At 44.9% G+C, this 22598-nt stretch overlaps 1 protein-coding gene across 1 annotated transcript in view; it reads right to left on the bottom strand.

Moving 5' to 3' along the window:
• LOC308324433 (uncharacterized protein) overlaps positions 1–22598 on the bottom strand; it is a 90510-nt gene that overhangs the window by 3641 nt on the left and 64271 nt on the right. The window contains exons 14-27 of the mRNA XM_080776480.1: positions 15755–16012; positions 15219–15403; positions 14570–14653; positions 13494–13676; positions 11425–11604; positions 10657–10776; positions 10465–10548; positions 8777–9050; positions 7769–7939; positions 6850–7035; positions 5500–5649; positions 3860–3973; positions 1651–1908; positions 542–615 (exon numbers count right to left, since the gene is read on the bottom strand). Of these exons, the coding sequence (XP_080632606.1) occupies positions 542–615; positions 1651–1908; positions 3860–3973; positions 5500–5649; positions 6850–7035; positions 7769–7939; positions 8777–9050; positions 10465–10548; positions 10657–10776; positions 11425–11604; positions 13494–13676; positions 14570–14653; positions 15219–15403; positions 15755–16012 (2321 nt within the window). The remainder of the gene's footprint in view (positions 1–541; positions 616–1650; positions 1909–3859; positions 3974–5499; positions 5650–6849; positions 7036–7768; positions 7940–8776; positions 9051–10464; positions 10549–10656; positions 10777–11424; positions 11605–13493; positions 13677–14569; positions 14654–15218; positions 15404–15754; positions 16013–22598) is intronic.

The raw sequence follows: 22598 nt of genomic DNA, 5'->3' as shown, positions 1-22598 counted from the left end.
GTACAAGTAGAGTAAGGTTCCTCAGTAAAAAGGCTACAGTATTGTGAGGTTCCTCAGTAATAAGGGGGGGGGGGGTCTCAGGGGGTAGAGTGGCTGGATGGTAACCGCGAGGTTCCCAGTTCGAACCCGGGCTCCACCAGAGTTGGTATCGAAGTGTCCTTGAGCAAGACACTGAACCCCTAATTGTGCTGGTTGGTGCCTTGCATGGTTTCCGCCGCCATCGGTGTAAGAATAGGTGTGAATGAAATGCACAATCTATGTAAAGAGCCTTGGATAAAGGGCCAGCGCTATATGAATGCACCATTTGCCATTTAACCCATTTTGTGCGGGAACCCCTTTTGGTGTTAGCATTATGTTATGCTTTAGCTATTGAAAAATAGCAGATCTACAAGCTCACAAGCTTGTAGGTCTGCTATTTTTGAAAAAATCGAAGAACGACTGACATAGAAACATAGCTTTTTCAGAAAACTGTCAGGATGCAAGAAGACATTTTTAGAATCTGATCTCAGGTCAAAATGGGTCAAGTGCGGTTCCTCATTACCTGTGGAGTGAGGTTCCTCAGCACCAGCCAGCTGCTGGTCCTGTTGGAGCTGTCCGTACTCCAGGCGGTTCCTGCTGTGAGACCCAGAGACAGAGGACAGGTTCACGTTCATCCCATTCAGTCCACATGGTCAGAAATCACTAGAAATCTGGCAGGTGAGGGTGTCACTGGCAGTTTCATCAGTTACATTAGTCTGTGTAAGCCACAGGATGTCAGTTGATGACAAAGTGTGTGTGTGTGTGTGTGTGTGTGTGTGTGTGTGTGTGTGTGTGTGAGAGATCAGTGATGGTAGTGATGGGAGATTAATCTGCAACCACATCGGTATCGGACAATTCTAGTTTTTTTATTTGTATTAAATCGGCATTGGTTTGGTTAATAAATCGGACCGATGAATTAATCGGCCTTATTGTCTTTACAGATAAACAAGCCCAAAGTAACAGCTTGAACGGATCTACAAGCTCACACAATTTATAAAATGGTATTCAAGTTAAATGCAGTGCAGATACTATATATATGTTACATGTAATTTGCAGAATGGACAAACTTTGTATAATGTTTCAATACAGAATGAGATCATATCGACATCGGTAACATCGGTCATAACAGCGATAAATTATATCGATAAATGTCTCATTGGCACATCCCTATAGTAAAGATGTCCGATGCGTTGGTGTCACATACATAGATGAGGTTCTCCCTCCGTGATCTCTCTGAGAATGTGAATAAAGGTTGAGTTAACCCATTCTGAACGGGAACCCGTTTTGGTGTTAGCATCATGTTATGCTTTAGCTATTGAAAAATAGCAGATCTACAAGCTCATAGCGCGCCACCGAGTGGCGCGCTACGAGCTTGTAGGTCTGCTATTTTTGAAAAATCGAAGAACGACTGACATTTTTAGAATCTGATCTCAGGTCAGAATGGGTTAATCAGACCAGTGTGTGTCCAGTGGAAACCTCGTATGAATCTGATCTCAGGTCAGAATGGGTTAAAGAACCACCATTCTTCTGTGCATTAGAATCTGATCTCAGGTCAGAATGCATTAGAGAAAGGAGCTCACCAGAGGAGTAGATCTGATCTCAGGTCAGAATGCATTAGAGAAAGGAGCTCACCAGAGGAGTAGTTGCTGCTCCAGCCTTGGGACAGGCCCAGGGCGTTGCCGCCCCACGTGGACGAGGGCTTGGAGCTGCTGAGGCCGGGCGGGGGCCGCGACAGGGCCCCTCCTCCTCCGGGGCTGCTGCCCCCGGGCCCGCCGCCGCCACCGCGGGGCCCCTGGGGGACCTTCCACAGCTCGTGGGACAGAGAGGCCTGGCCGTGGGAGGAGATGTGGCCCCCAGAGGGCCACGTGGACTTCATGTCAGAGAGCTTAACTGCACAGAGGAGGAGCATTGACAATGAGTTTGGGTGAGGGAGACAGAGAGACAGAGAGAGAGAGACATACTATTACTACTATTATAGCACTCAAAAATACTTCAAGCGGCTAGGACCTATTGTTGCCATGCCACAGCTCCAAATGTTGTCTTCTTCTTAATCAATCATCCAAAGATGTTCTCCCCATATGGACTTACACTGAAGGGTCAAACCAGCTTCAATGAACAAAGTGGAAAAAAGTGTTTTCTTCATATTTCAAACAGCAAAATCAACACATTTCGGAACGTGCACTTGTAATCAACAGAGAGCTATACTATTACATCATGGCATCATGAGAGAGAACAACAGTCAAGCAACAGCACCCACTCTGATCTACGTCACACTGGAGGCTCACACCAGGACAAGAGGAGATACACGCATGTCTGTTCACATGTATACGTTTAATATGTATATATGTATCATAGGAGAGGCCAAAGGTCAGGGACACACCAACAGAAGTGCTGCACATCACCACATGCAAAGACCGGGGTGGATTTGGGTGGGCTTGGGCCTGTGCCAGAGGCGTCATTTCAGAAAGAAATACAAATAAAAGAGGGTCCACAACTTCATATGCTATACACTACACTTACTTACTTATCTACCGTATTTACAATTTTTTAGTTGACTCTCTTTTTTGTCTAGCTGTGTTGCGATTAATTAGTTTTGGTTTCAAAATATTATTATAACTAGTGCAATGTCACTAATGTTCATGCATGTGATAATACTACAACACAACTGGCAATAATACAAAGAGTTAAAAAAAAACAGTATAGGTCCTATATTGTCTTTGTTTGTGCTTGTTTACGGGATAAAAGACATCGTATCATAAGTGAACGTGTGTGGTTAACCCATTTTGGGCGGGAACCCGTTTAGGTGTTAGCATTATGTTATGCTTTAGCTATTGAAAAATAGCAGATCTACAAGCTCATAGCGCACCATCGAGTGGCGCGCTACGAGCTTGTATAGGTCTGCTATTTTTGAAAAATCGAAGAACGACTGACATAGATAGAAACATAGCTTTTTTTTCTCCAGAAAACGGATGTAGAAGACATTATTAGAAACTGATCTCAGGTCAGAATGTTAAATGTGAGCCATATGCCCTCGAACCTAAAATGACGCCTCTGGCCTCTCCCGAATGGACGTGGCGGGGCAGACTGGGAACTGAGAGAGAGGAGAGGACAACACCCCTGTTTAAACGAGGGGAGGCAGGGCGACGTGCAGAGAGTGTGTTAGAGAGACATGGGGCTGAAATCCCGTAAGAGGGCTGAACTTTTGGACAAAAAAATAGCGAAAATAGCAGATCTATAAGCTCACAACGCGTCACGCTGTGACGCGTTGTGAGCTTGTAGATCAGCTATTTTCGGGGTGCAACCCGCAGCACTCTTTAGCATGTGACGACATGGATTTCTAAACAATTTTGTTCAACGCAAAATGCTGCGTTCAAGTTCAGGAGAGTTCGGAAATAAAGCAATTCTCCCGAATGCTGCCTTAACCCATTCTGGGCGGGAACCCCTTTTGGTGTTTGGCATTATGCTATAGCTTTAGCTATTGAAAAATAGCAGATCTACAAGCTCGTAGCGTGCCACCGAGTGGCGCGCTACGAGCTTGTAGATCTGCTATTTTTGAAAAATCGAAGAACGACTGACATAGAAACATAGCTTTTTCAGAAAACTGTCAGGATGTAGAAGACATTTTTAGAATCTGATCTCAGGTCAGAATGGGTTAACATGGCATGGAGAGGAGAGGCATTTGCATTTCTTTCACCGTAGTACATGTTGCATTCATGGTCTGGGGAGGGCAGTTGTTTTACAGTAAAAGGGCAGGGGCTGAAGCCCCCTTTGATGTCTATGTGTGCATGTCCCTGAGGGGAGGGGCCAAGGAGAGGGGGGAGGGGGGGGTCACACCGTGTACCTGCATCGTCTGTCTCCGGGGACGACAGACTGAACGAGCTAGAGTAGGCACTGACTGGCCAATCAGAGTCAGGAGGCAGTGCCTCGTTCTGTGACGGTGGTGAGGGGGAGGAGCCTGAGGCCAAGGCGGGCAACGCAGACACAGAAACAATAAAAAGGAGAAAAAGAAAAAGAAAGGAGGAAAGAAATAAAAATAAAGAGTGTGTGTAAAGCAAAACAGAGTGGAAAAGGTTCCTTATACACCGGAATAACTTATTGGACGTTGTTATTTGAGTTAATTCAAACGTCCTCGTTTGTGTCATTCACACACACACACACACACACACACACACACACACACACACACACACACACACACACACACACACACACAACACAACACAACACAACACAACACAACACAAATATTGCGTTATCGATAACGAGACTTAAAAAAAAAAAAAAGATGATTATTTCTCAGTGCAAATAAAGGCATGGACATATGAATGAGGCTCTGTTGTCATCTATTCCAGTGGTTTTCAAGCCTTTTCATATCAATGGCAATTATTTATTCGGAATTTGAGAGACGGACCACCATTTAACCCATTCTGACCTGAGATCAGATTCATACGAGGTTTACACTGGACACACACTGGTCTGATTAACCCGTTCTGACCTGAGATCAGATTCTAAAAGTGTCAGTCGTTCTTCGATTTTTCAAAAATAGCAGACCTACAAGCTCGTAGCGCGCCACTCGGTGGCGCGCTATGAGCTTGTAGATCTGCTATTTTTAAATAGCTAGAGCATAACATGATGCCAACACCAAAACGGGTTCCCGGTCAGAATGGGTTAATGACATTCGGCCTCTCAAGACACAAAACTAAAGAATCTTAGACTGTAGACTTCTTGTAAATTATAGGTAATGCAGATGTGTAACAATAATTTTACTCTAGATTAATTAAGTACTCAATTTCTGAACTAGGACTCCACGACGCACCACCATAGTCAAAGTGGAATATTACGACGATTTTATTGTGTTTCCGTCTCGCTTCCGGTGTGTAAGGAACATAAAAGGAAAAGAGATGTGAGAGCAGCAACACGAGTGATGACAAACAAACGTCCAGAAATAATCCAACAAAAGAGACAGCTATAGGGCTGAGCATCAAACAATGTGACACAATGATCAGAGAAGCAGTTTAGCAGACAATGATCAGAGAAGCAGTTTAGCAGACAATGATCAGAGAAGCAGTTTAGCAGCTGGAATGACAGCAACACAGAAATAGGAAGGGCAGCATCTGTGTTAAAGCAATAGTTGTGTACATTATACATTGTTGTGTTTTGTTGTAATCTCGGCACTGCTGAAAAAGAGGGTCCCAGCCCTCTGTGTGTTAATTCTTCCCGAGAATTAAATGAAATAAAATGAAAGTTCACCACAAAAACGTATCACTTATTTTCTTTGTATCAATTACACACCCCATGAAGCCTTGAATTCATGAGGATTTCGTTTCTGTCACATAAAGACAGAATCATAAACACACTGACACAATAATAAAAAAATCAAAGCCGTACAACATTGGCCTAACAAACCTGTCAGCTAAATGTGTTCATGATTACAGTTCATTATCTGTTAAAACTACTATTTCCACTGACGGGGGTCCTCACCTGCGCTGCGGTCGCGCATCAGATAGCGGTTGACGTCCTGGATGTTGGTGTTGATGGTGGGACCGCTGGGGACGCTGCCGGGGGTGGCGTTGGGGTCCGTCTCCGGGTCGATGCTCTGGAGGCCCTTCCAGGGCACGCCCGGACAGAACTCTACGAGGCAATGACAGGATGGACTGGGTTAGACAGAACTCTACGAGGCAATGACAGGATGGACTGGGTTAGACAGAACTCTACGAGGCAATGACAGGATGGACTGGGTTAGACAGAACTCTACGAGGCAATGACAGGATGGACTGGGTTAGACAGAACTCTACGAGGCAATGACAGCAGGACGGACTGGGTTAGACAGAACTCTACGAGACGAGACAGCAGGACGGACTGGGTTAGACAGAACTCTAGGAGACAATGACAGCAGGACGGACTGGGTTAGACAGAACTCTACGAGACGAGACAGCAGGACGGACTGGGTTAGACAGAACTCTATGAGATGAGACAGCAGGACGGACTGGGTTAGACAGAACTCTACGAGACGAGACAGCAGGACGGACTGGGTTAGACAGAACTCTATGAGACGAGACAGCAGGACGGACTGGGTTAGACAGAACTCTAGGAGACAATGACAGCAGGACGGACTGGGTTAGACAGAACTCTAGGAGACAATGACAGCAGGACGGACTGGGTTAGATTGGTCGTCCATCTGCAACGCACTGTGTGCTTGTAGATCGGCTATTTTTGGATAGACTCCACGTTATATTTATATAGTCTTTCAGTGGTATATTCTTCACAATAAGCCTTCCAACATAAATGTGTTTTTATTTTTGTCAACTATGACAAGACCATTTACCGGTAATTATAATTACCATTATCACCGTTTTGTGAATGACAAATACAAATCAGAGAACAAGATATGATACAAAATCGTCTGGTGGAAACCTCATGTCAGCTCTCACTATTCAAACATTTTAAATAAGAAAAATAATAAACAGCAGATCTACAAGCTTAAAACCGCGTTTCGAGCTTTTAGATCTGCTTCTGCTGGACAACTTTAAATTTTAATTTTTTTCAACCAAGGTTCATGTTTTAGGTGGTTACAAGTAGGGGCATCCATTTAACAAATATTACTGATTATTGTTTTAGAATCCATCCAATCAAGGTTGCATCTCTAATTGTATCCACTCAGCACTTCAACGCTGCCCAGGCTTTCTACGTGATCGTGAGAGAGAGAGCGCGATCATTCACAGGCCAATCAGAGCCTGGGATCATTCACAGGCCAATCAGAGCCTGGGATCATTCACAGGTCAATCAGAGCCTGGGATCATTCACACTTTCACAGGCCAATCAGAGGCTGACCTGGTGGCCAGTTGATGTTGGTCCCGTTAGCCATCTTGTCGTTGTTGTTGTTGTTCTTGACCTGGGGCCCCCAGCTGTCGGGGCCCAGCAGGGGGCTGCTGGGGGCCTCCGAGCTGGACATCATGCTGTAGGGGCCGTACCCGTCCTCCATCTGGGGGAGCTTGCCCGGGGGCCCCAAGTTGGCACCTAGAAGAGAAGAGGACACGCAAAACAAGGTTTAACAACAGCAACAAAACATATAGTTGAATTCAACATTGTAATGGGGAAATGACATTTCAATCCATGTAAGATAACTGCTGACAGAGGTAGTATAGGGTAAATACTGTTACCAGCAGTCAATTTGTGTGAATTCTAGCAGACTGGAAGAACAGCCATATAAGACCATGTGTTAAAGGGGTGTCTTGTTGCTTTTCAACCATGTGTGTTTTTATTTTGGGAACTCTCAAATTGTATAAGAGAGGGTGGAAACTTTGGTGTTGTGTCATTCTCCAGGAGCGCTCTTGTAATAAATCCGTGATTGTGTTCTCAACACTTTTAAACCTTTTCCTTGATCTGGACTTCAACTTCATTACACTTTGATTGTGAATTTAAGATATCCAGTACAACATCTACAGATGTGACCATTGATTTTGGGAGCCTCTTTTCCACCTAAAGAACTTTGGTTCAAGAACTGTTTGAGGATTCCTGGAATCAAACCCAGGACGTTCTAGCTGTGAGGCGACAGGACTATACCGACTGTGCCACCGAGGCTAGGGCAAGTGCTATGGCAAGTGCTGCGGGCTAAGATGGCGTCTGAAGAGGTGGGTTTTCAGACTACGGCGGAAGATTGGGAGTGAGTCCTGCCGTTCTGATTGCAATGGGAAGTGCGTTCCGTAGTTCTGTGGGTTGGACTCCAGAGTCCAGAGAGGGAGGGGCTTACCGTGCTTGTTCTGTAGGCTGGCCTCCAGGGGGGAGGGGCTTCCAGGCAGGCTGTCCATGGCGTTGGGGTGTGTCCACTGGGACAGACGGGACTGGGGGGGCTGGGCGTGGGGGGGCTCCTTCATGGACAGAGCCTCCATACAGGTTACATTCATGTTGGGGTTCAGCCCGGCTGAGAGAGCAGGCAGACGTTATGTCAGGTGCTTTTGTTTCCGCAGCACAAGATACAGGTTATGTTACTGCATCTTAACACTCCTGCTGCTAGACTATTCTGCTTGGCTGTCTTGGGCTATGCTAAGGGATTAACATTGGACGAAGGAACTGTTTTGGGGCCCACAGCAAACTGTTCTCTTATAGCGAGAATCACACCGCATAGATCAAAAGAAAGCCCAACTTGTCCATTTCAATTCTGGAGATATTGACCTTTTTCTAACACCTGCTTTTGCCTGCACTCTGCTCGCTTGAAAAAAACAGCAGAGATATGGAAGGTCAAAGTTGACAGACATTTCAGTTCAGTTTTTTTATATGAACACAAATAATATCTTATACATACCATAGACCGAATGAAAGCCCTGAATGTCTACTTTTAGGAGGAAAACAATATACACGTTGATCCCATGTACAGTTTGTCAGTAATTGGCTATTGAATGCAGCTTGCGCCCACCAGAGAGAACTTTAGAGAAGGCATGGACCTGAACAACTATTATTCTCAAAATAAGGCCTATAGCGACATGTACGTATACTATATACCGTATGAAACAGAAGACTCTCTGCTTTCATAAGAAAAAAACTAATACTGTAATAATGATAAAAATCACACCCCACTTCACAGGGGTGTGATTTTTATTATTATGGCGGTCCTTGACCTGAAATAGTTTGAGAACGACTGACGTAGAAACATAGGCTTTTCAGAAAACTGTCAGGATTCATTTGTAGAATCGTCCTCAGGTCTAAATGGGTTTTAAAGTATAACGTTTATTTAAGGCCACGTGCCGGACAGTATACTCACAGAGATTGGAGTAGGGGCTGTACGCGTTGGGAGAGGACTGCTGCTCTTTGGTGTGGAGGTCGGGGAGGCCTCCTCCTCCCCCCAGGGCCTGGGGGTGTCCTGGGAAGGAGTCCAGGCCTGATTTGGCCTGGCTGGGGTGCAGGCCTGCAGCCAGGCCTGCAGCGTGGGAGCCCGGCGGCGGCGGAGGCTGCTGCTGCTTCATCAGCAGCGCCTGGGCCAGCTGCCGCTGGTGCTGCTGGATCTGCTGCTGCATGTTGTTGATTGTACGTGCAACCTGCGGACACACGAGGGCGGTGTTGAGTTTAAAAAAGGGGCACAGGCAGAACCCTTCTATACCAAGTTCTGTACTTGAACTTGGTAGATCTGCTTTTGGCTTCTGTGGAATGACCTGCAAACGACATTAAAATTGACCACATTGTTAGCCTTCCCTTGATTCGTTTTAAAACCCCCACAATATGTCACGTTCGTTCGATCGTTTTGACATTTCTCTTAGCTTTTTATTTGTAAACCTATGTAATTCACATTTATACCTTTTTTTTCTCCTGATCTTCTGTATCATGATGTTTTTTTCTATATGATATTGTATTACTCAACGACACTGAAAATTAGTTTAATTACTCGTTTTCTTGTATACTACCACCTAATAAAAGGCTTGAAATGTCCCTCTGGTTTTATCTTCAGTGTTTGTATCTTTGGTGGGAGTGTGCTGAACGTACTGCTTATGGATGCATGTATGCAGTCTGAGCCCACATATAGAATATCTGAGCTTGTGACATTCTGCAACATTCTGACTCTTTGTGATTATGATTTGACTTGGCCAATGTTCGATCAGTTCTTAACTTCTTAGAGTGAAATTTGTTGATTACGCTTAGCACAGTAATGGTCTTTCTTCCCCCCCCCCCCCGCGGTACCCACAGCGTCCCCGGCAGGAATCAAACCCAGGACCTTCTAGCTGTGAGGCGACAGGACTACCGACTACTGGACTCAAAGACGAGTCAAAGTCGTACTATTTGTCACGCACGTTACCGCAGTGAAATTTGTTCTCCGCATTTGACCCAGCTCTTGGCGCAGTGAGCCGCTGCCAAGGAGCGGTGAGCTGCAGCCGTGGCGCGCTCGGGAATCATCATTTGATTAGTTGATTTGACCCCCCCAATCCAACCCTTTGATGCTGAGTGCCAAGCAGGGATGCATTGGGGTCCCATTTTTACAGTCTTTGGTATGACCCGGGCCGGGGATCGAACCCGCGACCTCCCAGTTTCAGGGCGGACACTCCAACCAGAAGGCCACAGTCTGGTTAGACTGTGCAGCATGTGTCCTCGGTGCCACTGTGTTTACAGGACGTTATCGTTTGTCTGTGTGCCGAGGATGCTCACATTATCGTGCTTGGTATGTCTGTGTGCCGAGGATGCTCACATTATCGTGCTTGGTATGTCTGTGTGCCGAGGATGCTCACATTATCGTGCTTGGTATGTCTGTGTGCCGAGGATGCTCACATTATCGTGCTCGGTATGGATGCCCGTTTTATACTTCTTCCGTACAGCGGTGGCTCCGTGTCGGAAACAGCAGATATACGACGTGTCGCGGTGTGTGTGTGTGTGTGTTGTGAGCTCGTAATGTAGATCACGCGTGGCTTGCAGATCTGCGCTATTTCCTGCGAGAAGAAGACACGGCTCGTGAGGGACACTCACTTGCTGCTCTTGTTGCCGAATGGGGCCAGAAACGTTGCGCTGCGCCTGCAACATCTGCTGCTGAATCTGTAAACGCTGGTACGCCTGCCGAGACAAACAACATGCGTTAAGGAGATCAAACTAAACACGCTGGATTCAACACAGGCATCGGCGCTAAGTGGTCGATTTAACGGACAGACCGACAGAACTCACCAGTTGCAGCTGGTACAGTTGGTTCAGGAGGGTCATGTGTTGAGGGTTAATTGGTGAGGTTAAAAGTGCAGGATTCAGACCAATGTTTTTTGCTGCAAACTGTAAGAGCTGTGCTTGAACCTGCATCACACAGTGGACAACATCACACAGAGACAAGAAAGGTTTGCCAAACTACTGACACCTATACTGCATCTGCATCCCATTTGTTTGCGTGTGTGTGTGTGGACGTGCATGCGTGTGTGCGGACGTGCATGCGTGTGTGCGGACGTGCATGCGTGTGTGCGGGCGTGTTTCCCTGACAGAGAGAGAGGAGAACTGCATTGGCATCTGTTCTTGTATAAAGCTATGCTAAATACATCTCATCTTTCCTGAAATGGGACTCTGAACCACCACACCCGGTCAAGTCAATTTCCCCAAATTCAAGGTACCAAAAGTTAACTCTGAACTACTAGGTAAATCTCCCTTTAGCTTCTGTGGCCCCAACACATGGAACGACCTACGGAAGACATTCAAACCACATTGGGGTTTGCATCGTTTTAAAACCTTGGTGAGCACACAGACACCCACACTGTGTAACTGTTTTCAGATCATTTTGAAATTTGTTTTAGCTTTTTATTGTACATGTATACCTTTTATTTTCTTGATCTTCTGATGTATTGTGATGTTTTTCTATGTGATAGTATTACTCGACGGCACTGAAAATGAGTTTGATTACTCAGTGTAATTTCGAGAATAAATAAAAACCTGAATGAATGAATGAATGTTTACCTGAGGGGAGAGAAACTGAGGCACTTGCGAGGAGGCGGTGCGTAGGTTAGGCTGAGAGGAGGAGGAGCCGTGAGGAGGTGGCACTGGTGGCTGAGGAGGAGGCGCAGCGTGCTGATGCTGCATGGCGAGACGGACCTGTGCTGCTGCTGCACTGCTGCTGCCAAACATTCCACCCTGCATCTGAGGGACCAGAGAATAGATGCATTAAAACATCCCACCCTGCATCTGAGGAGGACCAGAGAATAGATGCATTAAAACATCCCACCCTGCATCTGAGGGACCAGAGAATAGATGCATTAAACATTCCACCCTGCATCTGAGGAGGACCAGAGAATAGATGCATTAAAACATCCCACCCTGCATCTGAGGGACCAGAGAATAGATGCATTAAAACATTCCACCCTGCATCTGAGGGACCAGAGAATAGATGCATTAAAACATTCCACCCTGCATCTGAGGGACCAGAGAATAGATGCATTCAAACATTCCACCCTGCATCTGAGGGACCAGAGAATAGATGCATTAAAACATTCCACCCTGCATCTGAGGGACCAGAGAATAGATGCATTAAAACATTCCACCCTGCATCTGAGGGACCAGAGAATAGATGTATTAAAACATTCCACCCTGCATCTGAGGAGGACCAGAGAATAGATGCATTAAAACATTCCACCCTGCATCTGAGGAGGACCAGAGAATAGATGCATTAAAACATTCCACCCTGCATCTGAGGGACCAGAGAATAGATGTATTAAAACATTCCACCCTGCATCTGAGGAGGACCAGAGAATAGATGCATTAAAACATTCCACCCTGCATCTGAGGGACCAGAGAATAGATGCATTAAAACATTCCACCCTGCATCTGAGGGACCAGAGAATAGATGCATTAAAACATTCCACCCTGCATCTGAGGAGGACCAGAGAATAGATGCATTAAAACATTCCACCCTGCATCTGAGGAGGACCAGAGAATAGATGCATTAAAACATTCCACCCTGCATCTGAGGAGGACCAGAGAATAGATGCATTAAAACATTCCACCCTGCATCTGAGGAGGACCAGAGAATAGATGCATTAAAACATTCCACCCTGCATCTGAGAGGACCAGAGAATAGATGCATTAAAACATTCCACCCTGCATCTGAGGAGGACCAGAGAATAGATGCATTAAAACATTCCACCCTGCATCTGAGGAGGACCAGAGAATAGATGCATTAAAACATTCCACCCTGCATCTGAGGAGGACCAGAGAATAGATGCATTCAAACATTCCACCCTGCATCTGAGGAGGACCAGAGAATAGATGCATTCAAACATTCCACCCTGCATCTGAGGGACCAGAGAATAGATGCATTAAAACATTCCACCCTGCATCTGAGGAGGACCAGAGAATAGATGCATTAAAACATTCCACCCTGCATCTGAGGGACCAGAGAATAGATGCATTAAAACATTCCACCCTGCATCTGAGGAGGACCAGAGAATAGATGCATTCAAACATTCCACCCTGCATCTGAGGGACCAGAGAATAGATGCATTGAAACATTCCACCCTGCATCTGAGGGACCAGAGAATAGATGCATTAAAACATTCCACCCTGCATCTGAGGAGGACCAGAGAATAGATGCATTCAAACATTCCACCCTGCATCTGAGGGACCAGAGAATAGATGCATTAAAACATTCCACCCTGCATCTGAGGAGGACCAGAGAATAGATGCATTGAAACATTCCACCCTGCATCTGAGGGACCAGAGAATAGATACATTAAAACATTCCACCCTGCATCTGAGGAGGACCAGAGAATAGAAAAAAGCTCAAAACTAAAAAAATAATAATAATCACACCCGTGTGAAGTGAGGGGCTCTCTTATCATCATGACATAAAATAGATAATATGCCTATTTGCTCAGACACTATGACGTAAAATTCTCCATTCATTGTCAATGGGAATTTACGTTTGTGTACGACGTCGTCTACGCTAATATAGCTGAACATAGGAGGGGGCTTAAGAGCCCCTAAAAAAAAAACAAGACAAAAGGAAAACGTGGCGTGCTGTGACTGATCACCTTATCCATGAAGGGCGAGCGGGGGTCGGCGTTGGGGTCTTTAGAGAGGAGGGGGGGTCGCGGCGGGGGGCAGCCGCCCATGCTCTTGTTGCTGTAGTCCGTGTTCTTCTTCTCCAGCAGGAAGCTCATGGCCGCGTCCAGGTTCATGTTGTTGCTCTTCAGCGCGTCCTCCGCTGGGTCCCTCTGGAGGAGCACATCGTTTGATTGATTGATTGATTGATTGATCTATTGATTTAAGTATTTATTAACCCATTCTGACCTGAGATCAGATTCATACGAGGTTTCCACTGGACACACACTGGTCTGATTGACCCATTCTGACCTGAGATCAGATTCTAAAAAATGTCAGTCGTTCTTCGATTTTTCAAAAATAGCAGACCTACAAGCTCGTAGCGCGCCACTCGGTGGCGCGCTATGAGCTTGTAGATCTGCTATTTTTCAATAGCTAAAGCATAACATGATGTCGACACCAAAATGGGTTCCTGGTCAGAATGGGTTAACAGGTACATTAATTCAAACGCACAACTCAATACAACAAAAAAGATGTTAACCGTCGACGACAGCATAAAGCATATTACACTTGTTTACAATAGGGTCAACCCTTTTCAATTCATCAGACGTAAAATGGTCTTGGAAAAATCGAGTTTGTGTACGACGAAAGTCTACACTAATAGCTGAAAATAGGAGGGGCTAGAGCCCCTCAAAAAGGAGCTCGGGAAGAAAGGCAAAGTGGCGCGTGCCTCATCTAGAACGGGTATGCCCGTAAACATACTCTGTCGGGTGGAAACGGTTATTTGCAGGTTGAAATTCAAACTTGAAACGTGTCGCTTTGTGCCACGATGCCAGCTTGTGGATCTGCTACTTTTCATGTTTTTTGTGCGACACTGTAGTACGTATGATCAAGATTTTACCCGGAGCAACTCTAAAGGTTTGAACATGGAGATTAGAGGTTTCTGCACAACAGTGACATTATGTAAAAGGATGCATGAAGTGCTGTGTGTGTCAGGTGTGTGGACTCACAGGGAAGCCCATGTGTGTGTGTGTGTGTGTGTGTGTGTGTGTGTGTGTGGACTCACAGGGAAGCCCATGTCAGTCAGCTGTTTGATGAGGCGGTTCATCATCCAGGCTTCCTCCTGCTGCTGTTTCCCTGGAACCTTCACCTGTGAGGGGAGGAGGACATCAGCTCTGGTGCATGGTCATGTTTAATAGGAGTAGTTCACACGCCCCATGACTTCACTATGCTTTTTGTTTTTGTCGCATTCCTAAGCCGATGATTTGAAGACCGGCATGAGATGAGAGTCTACCGGAGACACAGCCAGAGGCGAAATCGAATAATGTTGTAAACTTAGATGTGAACGAACCCGGGTCTCCCGCACGGGACACTAAACATCTACCGCTAGGGCGAGAGGGAACCCCTCCTTGACGCGACATGCTAAATCCCACACGGGGTTGTGCTTATAACCACGCCCCCGGGCATGTTACGTTTAATGAGGTTAGGGTTAGGGTTAAGTTTAGGTATAGTTTTACTGAGGTTAAGGTCAGGGTTAGGGTTAGCTTTAGGCTGTCAATCACAGCGGCTGGCCAATCACAGCGCGTCGTTGCACAACCCGTGTAGGCTTTGGTATGAAGCATGTAACACCTTCTTGGGTTGAAACTAAGCACAGTGAATGTTTTGTCTCGCGTGACATTTTGTGCGTGGCCAAAGCAAACGACGCCGATGCCCACCTTCTGTGGGAGCTTCTTGTTGGCGTTGCTCCAGGAGGAGTTGCAGGAGCTGTTGTTCTCCTGCGAGGAGGAGGTGCTGCTCCACATGTCTCCGTCGTCTGCAGCGTCCCACTGGAGCTCCTCTCCACCTCCTCCTCCTCCTCCTCCTCCTCCTCCTCCCCAGCCCTCTTGCATAGGTTTCACTGCTGGACAGGGGAAAAAAAGAATTACAACCCCCAAAATATATATCATTATTTTTGGTGGTCACAGCTTGAAAAGTTCAGGAACGGCCTATTCATACTCCAGTTTCAGGTAACCACCGAAACAGTGGTTAGTAAAAAACAGAGGGATGTGTTTGGGTGAGCGGTGAGTCGCTTACCACCACGGCTCAGTGACGCCATGTTGTAGTTTCCGGTGGTCACCTTAAGTTATCACCTAAAACTGGAGTATGAACAGGCCTTTAGTCTAGTCAGTGTATGAGGGATACGCCCTAGTCGATGAACAGCCTTTGTTTCATGTCGCCGTGTCGTGTGTGGACTCTCCTTACAGCTACTCACCACTTTTACAAGCCGGGGGTCCCATGGGCGGGGGGTTTCCCCTGCCGTAGCCCCCCGCCCCACAGTCAGGCCCGTTGTCGCTCCAGCCTCCGCAGCTCGCCCCGGTCGAGGACTTGCCCCAGGCCGCCGTCCCGTTGTCCACGCTGACGGGTGGGGGCGCGGGCTCGCCCCACGACCCCCCCTCTGGTTTGGTATGGGTGCTGGACAGCTCTCCCCAGCCCTCTGGTTTGGTATGGGCGCTGGACAGCTCTCCCCAGCCTGGAACGAGACGCCACAACGACAACCGCCGTTAGCAGTGAGGGAGAGGCTCCGATGGGCTCATACTAACTCTTCCTACGTTAGAGCCCCTTCCCTACTTCCTTCACAGGTGTTACCGGTGATACTAAGTAAGGCTCTGTTACGCACATTTAGTGTACAGTGGTACTTTTTATTTATAGAACCCACTCAAGACACTCTGTGACCCACTGGTGTAGCAGAGTGTTTCCAGTGAGCCAACATGTCATGCACAACAGCAGCACCCCAACTCTGTTTGACCAGAATGGAACAGAGCCTCCTCAATTAGTCTCATCTGTAACACATGTAAAGTAAGTAGGGAAGGGGCCCAATTAAGTTCTTTCCAAAATGGGGTGTCTGCTGTCATTTTGTAGTCCTACTGGTCCAAGCACCAGGTCCCGTCCGCATCTCATTGTAAATAGAATCTTTTTACAATGACGTTATTTTGCACAAAGGAAGCCATTGAGGGTTAATAAAATGGGTCTTAATGCTTCCAACTCGAATTATAATGCGAGTTTAATGCTTCCAATAAAAGCTCTCGTAGCCTGTTAGTGGAAGATTTAAGACACGTTTGACTTCAAGTCATGATGCAGAGAAACCCTTTGGTATGGAATTACCTTAGGGTCATACTAAAAGATTTATCCAAAGACACAAGCTGCATCACCCTTCATTTATGAAATATACATGTTTTTCAAAATGGCCGCCGACAATAACCCACTATTACACCATACCCCATATCTTTGCTTCTGTTAGAGCTATAATAATAATATTGGTGCCAAAGTATACATTTTTAGGGTCAAGGAATCCAATTAAATAGATTTCAAGACTAAAAAATCAAAAAGTTTTCTCGTTACCATGACAACGGGGGCAAAATATGCACATTTCATTCGAAAACATACGTTTTAACAGGGTAACTTTACCCCCCCTTATCCACTAAAACTTTCATTTAGTTTCCTCTTTGGCTTGGAAGTACCTTAGGGTCATAGGAAAAGATTTATCCAAAGACACAAGCTGCATCACCTTTCATTTCTGAATTATACACCTTTTTCAAAATGGCCGCCACCATTTACAGCAATACAGCATAGCCCGTATCTTTGCTTCTGTTAGAGCTATAATAATAATATTGGTGCCAAAGTATACATTTTTAGGGTCAAGGAATCCAATTAAATAGATTTCAAGACTAAACAAATCTAAAAGTTTTCTCGTTACCATGACAACGGGGGTAAAATATGCACATTTCATTCGAAAACATAAGTTTTAACAGGGTAACTTTACCCCCCCTTATCCACTAAAACTTTCATTTAGCTTCCTCTTTGGCTTGGAAGTACCTTAGGCCCTAAGGCTTAGGGTCATAGGAAAAGATTTATCCAAAGACACCAGCTGCATCACCTTTCATTTCTGAATTATACACCTTTTTCAAAATGGCCGCCACCATTTACAGCAATACAGCATAGCCCGTATCTTTGCTTCTGTTAGAGCTATAATAATAATATTGGTGCCAAAGTATACATTTTTAGGGTCAAGGAATCCAATTAAATAGATTTCAAGACTAAAAAATCTAAAAGTTTTCTCGTTACCATGACAACGGGGGTAAAATATGCACATTTCATTCGAAAACATACGTTTTAACAGGGTAACTTTACCCCCCCTTATCCACTAAAACTTTCATTTAGTTTCCTCTTTGGCTTGGAAGTACCTTAGGGTCATAGGAAAAGATTTATCCAAAGACACAAGCTGCATCACCTTTCATTTCTGAATTATACACCTTTTTCAAAATGGCCGCCACCATTTACAGCAATACAGCATAGCCCGTATCTTTGCTTCTGTTAGAGCTATAATAATAATATTGGTGCCAAAGTATACATTTTTAGGGTCAAGGAATCCAATTAAATAGATTTCAAGACTAAAAAATCTAAAAGTTTTCTCGTTACCATGACAACGGGGGTAAAATATGCACATTTCATTCGAAAACATACGTTTTAACAGGGTAACTTTACCCCCCCTTATCCACTAAAACTTTCATTTAGTTTCCTCTTTGGCTTGGAAGTACCTTAGGGTCATAGGAAAAGATTTATCCAAAGACACAAGCTGCATCACCTTTCATTTCTGAATTATACACCTTTTTCAAAATGGCCGCCACCATTTACAGCAATACAGCATAGCCCGTATCTTTGCTTCTGTTAGAGCAGAATAATATTGGTGCCAAAGTATAAATTTTTAGGGTCAAGGAATCCAATTAAATGGATTTCAAGAATAAAAAACCCAATAGTTTTCTCGTTACCATGACAATAGCTGTTAAATATGCAAATTTAAATCGTAAAATACGTTTTAACAGGGTAACTTTCCACCCCTCACCCCTAAAACTTTTATTTAGTTTTCCCTTTGGCATGGAAGTGCCTTAGGGCAATTGGAAAAGATTTATCCAAAGAGACGAGTTGCATCACCCTTCATTTACGAAATATACACATTTTGAAAATGGCCGCCACCATTTACAATAATACAGCAGATCTAATGTTTTTGCTTCTGTTATAAAATTTTGCTCATTTCCACTCATATCATCATACATCATCAGCCAATCAGCTGAGCACATTCCGTGCTCATGCACACACGTACACACAAAGCTGTGCATATAGGAGCGCCGCTAAAAAAACCAATGTTTTTCTCATTACCGTCACCATCCATCTTCAACCGCTTATCCGTAGTCGGGTCGCGGGGGCAACAGCTCCACCAGAGAGCTCCAGACTTCCCTCTCCAGAGCAACATTAGTGACTTCCTCCTGGGGGATTCTGAGACGTTCCAAGGCCTGTGAGTCGATGTATTTCCTCCAACTGCGCCTTGGTCTGCTCCGGGGTCTCTTCCCAGTGGGACGTGTGTCGAGGACCTCCCTAGGGAGGCGGCCGAGAGGCATCCTAACCAGATGCGCGAACCACCCCAGCTGACTCCGAAGGCGAAGGAGCAGCGGTTCTACTCCGAGTCTCTCTCGTGTGACTGAACTTCTCACCCTATCTCTAAGGGAGATGCCAGCCACCCGTCGAAGAAAACTCATTTCGGCCGCTTGTATTCGTGACCTTATTCTTTTCGGTCATGACCCACACTTCATGGCCATAGGTGAGAGTAGGAACGAAGATTGCTCGGTAGACAGAGCTTTGCCTTCTGGCTCAACTCTCTTTTTGTCACAACAGTGCGGTACAGCGACTGCAATACCGCCCCTGCTGAGTACCATGGCCTCAGATTTGGAGATGCTGATCCTCTTCCTATGGCCACCACACACTCGACAACATAATCTGCAAAAAGCAGTGAAGCAACCCTTAGCTCCCCGAAGCGTACCCTCTCCTCCACGACTGCGTCTCGAAATCCTTCCCTTTCAGGTCATAGGGGCAACAGCTCCACCAGAGCTACAGACTTCCCTCTCCAGAGCAACATTAGTAACTTCCTCCTGGGGGATTCAGAGGCGTTCCAAGGCCAATTAATGGTTGTAATCCCTCCATCTCATCCTTGGTCTTCCCAGGGGTCTCCTCCCAGTGGGACGTGCATCGAGGACCTCCCTAAAGGGAGATGCCCGATAAGCATCCTAACCAGATGCCCGAACCACCTAAGATGGCTCCTTTCCAAAAGAATAAGCATGACTGAACTTCTCACCCTATCTGTCCCTATGTTGAAAATATGTGTCAAGTGTCAACCAATCCCCTCAACACCCAGAGCCTTCAGCATTTCTCGACGGATCTCACCAACCTCTGGGGCTTTTCCACTGTGGAGTTGCTTAACTGGCTGTCCCGAGTCTCCTGGGATAACATATACTGACCATAACTGTTATGGTCAGCCCATGATAGGCACAGAAGTCCAATAACAAGCCACCACTCGGGTTCAGATCAGGGAGATCGTTCCTCCCAAACACGCCACTCCCAAGTGTCTCATTGCCCACGTGCATTGAAGACCCCCAGTAAGACTACAGAATCCCCCACAACAGGTGCCCCATACAGGGCCCCATGTAAGGCACCTTGAAAATGCTGCATGTCAGAGCATACATGGCTCTCTGCAAATACTTGTCTTGTATACATTATGTGAATAGGATTTGCAACCCCATTGTCATGGTATTGACCCTTATATTATTATTATAGCTCTAACAGAAGCAAAGATACGGGCTATGCTGTATTGCTGTAAATGGTGGCGGCCATTTTGAAAAAGGTGTATAATTCAGAAATGAAAGGTAATGCAGCTTGTGTCTTTGGATAAATCTTTTCCTATGACCCTAAGGTACTTCCAAGCCAAAGAGGAAACTAAATGAAAGTTTTAGTGGATAAGGGGGGGTAAAGTTACCGTGTTAAAACCAACTTTTCGAATGAAATGTGCATATTTTACCCCCGTTGTCATAAAAACGAGAAAACTTTTAATTTTTTTAAGTCTTGAAATCTATTTAATTGGATTCCTTGACCCTAAAAATGTATACTTTGGCACCAATATTATTATTATAGCTCTAACAGAAGCAAAGATACGGGCTATGCTGTATTGCTGTAAATGGTGGCGGCCATTTTGAAAAAGGTGTATAATTCAGAAATGAAAGGTGATGCAGCTGGTGTCTTTGGATAAATCTTTTCCTATGACCCTAAGCCTTAGGGCCTAAGGTACTTCCAAGCCAAAGAGGAAGCTAAATGAAAGTTTTAGTGGATAAGGGGGGGTAAAGTTACCCTGTTAAAACTTATGTTTTCGAATGAAATGTGCATATTTTACCCCCGTTGTCATGGTAACGAGAAAACTTTTAGATTTGTTTAGTCTTGAAATCTATTTAATTGGATTCCTTGACCCTAAAAATGTATACTTTGGCACCAATATTATTATTATAGCTCTAACAGAAGCAAAGATACGGGCTATGCTGTATTGCTGTAAATGGTGGCGGCCATTTTGAAAAAGGTGTATAATTCAGAAATGAAAGGTGATGCAGCTTGTGTCTTTGGATAAATCTTTTCCTATGACCCTAAGGTACTTCCAAGCCAAAGAGGAAACTAAATGAAAGTTTTAGTGGATAAGGGGGGGTAAAGTTACCCTGTTAAAACGTATGTTTTCGAATGAAATGTGCATATTTTACCCCCGTTGTCATGGTAACGAGAAAACTTTTAGATTTTTTAGTCTTGAAATCTATTTAATTGGATTCCTTGACCCTAAAAATGTATACTTTGGCACCAATATTATTATTATAGCTCTAACAGAAGCAAAGATACGGGCTATGCTGTATTGCTGTAAATGGTGGCGGCCATTTTGAAAAAGGTGTACAATTCAGAAATGAAAGGTAATGCAGCTTGTGTCTTTGGATAAATCTTTTCCTATGATCCTAAGGTACTTCCATGCCAAAAAGGTTCTCTGCATCATGACTTGAAGTTAACGGCGAAAAAATCGACCTTAAATCTTCCACTATGTAGCTTTTATTGAGGGGGAAAAGGAAGTTGCCGCCAGATCATATACCGAAGTGAAATGGTGCCCAGGCTAGTTGCTCACTGGTGTCTCAAACCGATACATTTATATAATAATAATAATAATAATAATAAACGTTATTTGTATAGCACCTTTCATACATAAATGTAGCGCAAAGTGCTTCACAGGGCAAAAATAGAATACAATAAAACATAAGTAGTTAAAATTATAAAACAATGGCAAAGAACAAAATTTAATATAAGAACATAAAATAAATAAAAATAAATAAAAACAAATAAAGTTATAATAAAAACACCACATGCAGCAAATCAGTCAGGGCAGGGTGGGAACGTGCAAATTCAAACTCAATTAAAAGCAATGTTGTAGAAGTGGGTCTTGAGCTGAGCTTTAAAAATGTCTACAGAGGCTGCCTGACGAAGGTACAGTGGGAGTTTGTTCCATGCCGACGGCCCATAGAAGCAAAAAGCTGCTTCCCCGTATTAAGGTTTATATTGCCACTCCTCAGGCAGGTACAAGCAACGACATGCACGTACGGCGATGTCCGCAACTTCACTAACACGACGATAAAGACTGCCCTTGGCTCACGTGGGACCAGCATGTTTAAAATGTAACGTGAGATGATCAGATGAGATGATATATATGAATCCCTGAAGATGAATTGAGGCGTTACAGCAGGCCAGGGCCAACATAGGACAGTATGCATTGGGGGAGTGCATGGGATACATTTATAAAAGTCACCGGTCAGTACAATCTTAGCTAGTGAAGAGAAAGTGTGATGGGTGTTAATATGGTCGCATTGATCATTGCTCACAGTCATCACACTGACACACTATACACAACATAAATTGTGCTTGTTGACTGACTCATAACTATAACGCTGCCCTGAAACTTCACATGGAGACACAAGAAATCAAATATTCCCTGCAGAGCCGTCCGAGTTGGCGAGCTACTGCATGCCATCTATTTATAACTATAAGGTGGCACTATTTTCCCTTGTGTTGCGGAGCAGGTTCAAATGCCACATAGCATAAACTCATTTTATCCTGCTGATTTTAACCACATAAAATATTAGAAGCTCAATACCAACATAGCAGATCTATGTGACATGTGTCGCCTATATAAAGACATGTCCCACATAATCAGG

This window comes from Protomyctophum bolini (assembly GCF_963924005.1).
Source record: "Protomyctophum bolini genome assembly, chromosome: 11".
In the NCBI taxonomy this organism is placed as follows: Eukaryota; Metazoa; Chordata; class Actinopteri; order Myctophiformes; family Myctophidae; genus Protomyctophum; species Protomyctophum bolini.
This window is presented reverse-complemented; position numbering and strand designations above follow the sequence as displayed.